The sequence below is a fragment of the Rissa tridactyla genome, chromosome 22 (assembly GCF_028500815.1).
Source record: "Rissa tridactyla isolate bRisTri1 chromosome 22, bRisTri1.patW.cur.20221130, whole genome shotgun sequence".
NCBI classification, from domain to species: Eukaryota; Metazoa; Chordata; class Aves; order Charadriiformes; family Laridae; genus Rissa; species Rissa tridactyla.
The window spans coordinates 4,463,917-4,469,916 of NC_071487.1; the positions used below are offsets into that span (position 1 = coordinate 4,463,917).

The 6,000-nt window shown below is 50.3% G+C and overlaps 1 protein-coding gene across 1 annotated transcript in view; it reads left to right on the forward strand.

Annotated features, from left to right (window-relative positions):
• LOC128900535 (tyrosine-protein kinase ZAP-70) overlaps positions 1-5,038 on the forward strand; it is a 29,904-nt gene extending 24,866 nt beyond the window's left edge. Inside the window, exons 8-13 of the mRNA XM_054181794.1 lie at positions 369-549; positions 1,239-1,445; positions 1,710-1,902; positions 2,537-2,677; positions 3,208-3,320; positions 3,678-5,038. Of these exons, the coding sequence (XP_054037769.1) occupies positions 369-549; positions 1,239-1,445; positions 1,710-1,902; positions 2,537-2,677; positions 3,208-3,320; positions 3,678-3,801 (959 nt within the window). The 3' untranslated portion in view covers positions 3,802-5,038. The remainder of the gene's footprint in view (positions 1-368; positions 550-1,238; positions 1,446-1,709; positions 1,903-2,536; positions 2,678-3,207; positions 3,321-3,677) is intronic.
• The last annotated feature ends 962 nt before the right edge of the window (positions 5,039-6,000 follow it).

Below are 6,000 nucleotides of genomic sequence, written 5' to 3' on the forward strand. Positions count from 1 at the left end.
TCCCCATCGTACCCAGTACATCAAGCCCTGTCCTATTCCCCATCTTCCATCCTGCCTACTACATCTCGGTGTATTCAGTTACGTTTCAGTGGGGTGAAGTCATGCACATGCCCAGGTCCTGCAGGGTCGGATAATATGGAGCGGGAATGCTCAGACGCCTCTCCCCATCCTGGCTCCTTCAGCAGCTGTAACTAGGAGAGGCCATGGGTTGTGAAAAGGAGGGATATGCCCAGGAGGGAGGCTTGAATGCTGCTGCTTGAAGGAGAATTGCCCAAGAGTCTAGAGAAAACCTTCCCAACCAGTGAGGGAAAGAGGGATGGCGAAGGATATGTTGTTTACAGCTATAAAAACCTCTATCTCTCGGGAAGGTGCAGGAAAGTCGCGCCTGCTGCCCATGGACACCAGTGTCTACGAGAGTCCATACAGTGACCCTGAGGAACTGAAGGATAAGAAGCTTTTCCTGAAGAGGGACCACCTGATGATTGACGAAATGGAACTGGGGGCAGGAAACTTTGGCTGCGTCAAGAAAGGAGTCTACAAAATGAGAAAGTGAGTGTCGCCCTGAAGGATGCTGAGGAAACAGGAGGGGGGTGCTCCAGGCTGAGCTCAGAGGTGTCCCCAGCTGTGCTGTTTCTAGCTAGATGGACCCTAAAGTGATAATGGGGTGGAGGTATAAGAGATACTCTGGAAGGTCAGTGATGACTTTCCACAGACTTTCAGTGACAGCCTCATTGTCCTGAGTGTAATCTGCACTGCACACTCCTGGGCATAGGACTGCCACTTCTGAAGGCTCAGAAGAGCAACTCCATGCTTCTGAGGTCATCTCTGTCCATGTCAGGGTGAAGGAGTGAGACTGAGGACATGTGCGATCCTTGCCTCTGTTGCTGGCTGTCTATGAGTCTACAAAGATGGCCCTTCCGCACTTTGTGCCTGAGTTTCCCCCTTGGAAAATGGCAATGATGTTGCAGATCTCAGTGTGCGGGGTGATGTGCCTTCAGATCTACAGATGGCAAATACTGGCCTATGCTTATAAGCGTGAGGTGATCCTTTTCTCTTTGGCCTTCTAGCAGGCCTGGGATACCAGTGTTGCAAAGGGCTCCACCAAAACAGGCTTCTGAGAGTGCGGTTTAGAGACCAACCAGTATCATGTGAGGATTGGTTTGCATTCCTGACTGTGATACATGAGTCCAGCTGCTGTTTCATTCATCCTATGTGTGCTCCTCTTGCACCCTGTGCAGGAAGCAGATTGATGTGGCCATAAAGGTGCTGAAGAGCAACAACGAGAGAACAGTGAAGGACGAAATGATGAAGGAAGCCCAGATCATGCATCAGCTGGACAACCCCTACATAGTCCGCATGATTGGGGTCTGTGAGGCCGAGTCCCTGATGCTCGTGATGGAGATGGCTTCTGGAGGGCCCCTCAACAAATTCTTGGCTTCCAAGAAGTGAGTACTGAATAAAACATGGCTGGCTGATTTCTGCAGTTGTCATCAAACTCTCTGCTGCCAGGGGAGCCTGGCTTTGTGGGTGGAGGGAAGGTGATAACAACAGAAAGAGATGTCTTTTCATGTGATATAATAAGGACTGATGCTTCTGGAGCAGAGATGTCCATGTTTATTCTCCCTTGGAGCTAGAAAACTTGGAGGGGACCATGGTGTACAGACTAATAGCAAGTTCTTTATTACTGCATTGTCCTTCATCTTCCCCAGAGACGAGATTACAGTCAGCAATATTGTGGAGCTCATGCACCAAGTATCCATGGGGATGAAGTACTTGGAGGAAAAAAACTTTGTCCACAGGGACCTGGCAGCCAGAAATGTCCTGTTGGTCAACCAGCATTATGCCAAGATCAGTGACTTTGGACTCTCCAAGGCTCTTGGAGCTGATGACAGCTACTACAAGGTATGTGTAAGCACAGTGAAGGATCCAGATAGCTATCAGGAGTCTGCCTAACTGAGGAGCTGAGACCCCCGAATCAGGGCGTCTGGACTCTTCCCAGGAGCCCTGCTCCATGACCACATCACGCTCTGGCTGGTCTCACTGCTGTGACATTAAAAGGCGCTTTGCAAAGCTCCGCGTGGCAAGGAGAAAATTCAGATGGATGCAGAGGCAGCGAGGGGGATGCGGTGCAGTGGGATGACAGGAGAGAGGAGCCAGGAGAGGAGCCAGAGCAGAGAGCAGGGGAAAGAAGGTGATGAAGAGCGAGCCAGGGCTCATCTTCCCAGCAGTGTGCACCAGTGCATGACCACACCAAGCCCCAAGGCTGGGCTGTGGGAGGGGGGTGGCACCACAGAACAGTGTTCTGCACCCAGGGATGGCTGAGCAGGGCCAGCATGACAGCAGGGCCTGGGCTTGGGCCAGGGCTTGGGGCTCAGGGCTTAGGGCTCAGGGCCTTGAGCTCCCAGACCAGGGCAAAGGTTTTTTTTCCCATCAGCGTGGGATTGAATATGACACAAACATTTAGCAAAGCAGAATTCCAGTTTAGCTCAGAGCAATCTGTGTCTCAGTGGAAATATTCCTCTTTGCTTTGCTACAGGCCAGGACAGCGGGGAAGTGGCCCTTGAAATGGTATGCCCCCGAGTGCATCCTCTATCACAAGTTCTCCAGCAAGAGTGATGTATGGAGCTACGGCGTGACCATGTGGGAGGCCTTCAGCTACGGGCAGAAACCGTACAAGGTGAGGCAGAGCTGGGTCCATCACAGATGGATGCCACAGTCTAGTCTCCTGCTCTAGGAGCACAGTCTCCTATCTCCTGTAACAGGCGGACACACACTGAGAATACAATTTCTATTTCCTCGAGTGGGTGCTCTTCCCACTGTTGAACAGAGGGGAAAAGGAGGCGGGCTCACTTCCACTTTACAAAAGGCACAAATTAGATTGTTTGGATCCTGCAGCTTTGTGTTCGTTTAAGGGAGAAGAAAGAGAAACCAAAACGAATTAATCTGGGTTTGAATCAAAGCAGATCGTCTCTTTGATCCTTCTGCTCACTTGCAGAGCTGAAAAATGAGTTGCTCAGCCACTGCTCTGGGATGGGGGCTGCAGGCTGGGCTGGCCACAGCGGGAGACCCCGGGTGCCGATGTTGAAAACAGTGACTGTATGGGATGCGTGGTGCATGGATCCAAAGCCCAGCTCTAATCTGTCTCTTCTAATCCTGTTGCCAGCTCGAAAAAACATTAAAGCATTTTACCGCTTGATCCTATCCTAGAAAATGAAAGGCCCAGAGGTCATCAGCTTCATAGAGCAAGGGAAGCGCATGGACTGCCCCACGGACTGCCCGGCAGAGATGTACGCCCTCATGCAGCAATGCTGGACCTACAGGTAAGGCTTTTACTGTCTCAACCCTTTCCTGGGCGACAGGTCCATCAGAACCGCACACGTTGTCTGGATGGTGGCAACACAAAGCAAATGGTGTCTCCTGCCTTGGTCTCATTCCCCAGTCCATGATGAATGATGCACCTATTTCTCTGTCTTCTTTACCGTGTCCCTCCATTTGCCTGTACCAGCCCTGTGTCTTTGCCCCTCTTCATCCCAGAAAAGTTTCAGCTTCCCTCCTAAGCCCTGGTACAAACAGGCTGCTGTTCTTCCCCAGGTTCTCCTGTGCTTTGTATCTTCTTGTTGCATCAGTCCACTTTTGTCCTTTCTGTTGAATCTATTTGTAACTTTCTGCCCTTGCAGATGGGAAGAGCGTCCAGGATTTTCTTCTGTGGAAACCATAATCCGCTCCTACTACTACAGTATTGCTACCAAGACAGAAAACGGGCCAGAGACAGAGGACAAGTCAAAAGCAACTCTTCCCTGAGTTTCCTTCTCTGCTCCTGAACACACACCCTTCCTGCACGGGACCTGGAAAGACTGTGAATTTTTGTTTTAATCTCTTATACACTGGTTTTATTTCTCAAGCAGTTCCAAAGGGCACTCAGCTGTGTCTCCAAAGAGACATCCATGATTTACATCTCCAGCCTGACCCGGCACAGGACAGTACAGACAGTGTTATAGTTCCTTCTTACCCACTTCCAAAGCTATCCCAGGACCTCAGAGCTCAAGGTCTACCAGGCTCACTAAGGATGAACTGTGTTGGCTCCAGCAGACACCGATTTTTCCAGATCCCTTAAAAAACAATTATTTCACAGGAAACCATCAAGTACACATTTCTGGGGAGGTTTGCATGGGGTGTGACACAGGAGTGGGAGCCATCAAGTCCCCTTCCCCTTGGCTTAGGGCAAGAAGCAGCGGGTGTGCTGCTCGCTCCCAGCAGAGCCGGGGAGGAGCAGGCGGGCAGATTTGCACGGCGCCACTGCTTTGTCCTCCACGCACCGTGGCGCCGGGACACTGCCACGTGTCTATTCAGCACAGAGCCTGGGGTACACCCCCTGCCCTGCACTGCCACAGCCCTCCAAGCTGGTTATGGCTCCTGAAACAACTAACCTCCCAGAGGACCCATTGCTCACCTCCTGGATCCCATCTGGCCCCTCTGTGCTACTGAAATGAGCATTTTGCTTTCCAGGCCTGAAAATTGGTCACCCTGTAAATAAACTATTCTATATTTTTTAACATACCTATGGCTCAGGCTATTGAACTATCACAAATATTTGCAACTGCTTCAAGCTGACAAGAAAATAATTGTGATTTCCGTCCACTAGGCCAGGGTTTCCTTCCTTGATGCTCTCCATAACCCTGCAGAGTCACCAACCTGGTCACCCTTGGCCTGGCTTCACTGCAGAGCTGGAGCTTTCTGGCAGCTTTCTTGCAGCGAATGGCATATACAGCCGCTCAGCTGAGCTCACCTATTAAGGCTTGTACTGGCCCACTCTTGCCCCCGGATGCCGTGGATTACCTGTGTTGGGGGGACTGTGGTCTGCGCTGTTGCAGAGAGCAGAGTGGCTGTGAAGGCTGGGGAAGTGGGGGAAGCAGAAGATCAGAGCCCTGAGATACAGTGAATAGAAAAGCTTATCTCTCACCATCATCTGGTACCCCGAAAGCAGTGCGAGCCATGCAGTAGCTCACACAGAGTACCTTGTCCTGGAGGTAAAATAAACAGCTACAGCCCAGGCCAGGGCATAGCCCTTATTTAAAACCTTAATGGGAGGTGGATTTGATCTGAAGATAACGGTTCCTGGGGAGCATTCAGGTATTGGGCCTAAATTAGCCTCTCGGTACAGCCTGTTCAAGCACTCGGAGAACCTCGGTCTGATGAAAAACAAGTCTTCTCCTCTCCTTGTTTAGACTGCAGACTCCAGTGATACCAACTATTTATGCACCAAAGCATCTTCTCTCTCTCAGTCCCATGAGCTTGTCTTGTATGGTTGAGAACTACAGCCATATTATCCCTACCAGTAGAGGGGAAAATAGAGGTATCAGAGGAGAAAGTAGCTCGTTCCTGTTTGTTCAGTGAGTTAGTGGCAGACAGGAAAAAATTTATCATCTCCTGTGTCATGTTTTCCTCCCAAAGAAAGCAGATATTTTGCTGGAAAAGAGAAGGTTTGATGTGCTTTTTGCTTGAAAACCACTGCCAAGACATTTTGTTTAGGCTTTTCTTTCAAAACAAATCCATTTTCTGTTTTGAAATGATTTGTCATATTAAATTTTCATCTAACTGGTTGCTGGGATTTTTTCAAATGAGGAAGGAAAGTACCAGAGAAGTCATAACCCCAGAGGAGCTTCTGGTTTAGTTGGAGACAATGTCAAGGGAGTGTGTGTGCACACACCCCGACAGACAGAATGGAAATCCCTCGAGATCATGCCACAAGAATAAGGGGCAGGGGCTTCTCCTCTGGAAAGCCATCTAGGCTGTGGATGTTGCTCCGGCGGTTCCAAGAGCATCTCAAAATGTCGTGAGTTGCTGTGGGGGAAAAAGGGAGTGAGAAAACCAGGACCCAAAGCCTCAAGAGTCTGTGACTCATGCATCTCTGCGAGTCCTGCTTTTGGCATGTGCGAAGTCTGACAGCCACCCCCGGGGGGGAACTTCCTTTGACTTCAGGCACTGCCTCCCTCCTGGGCA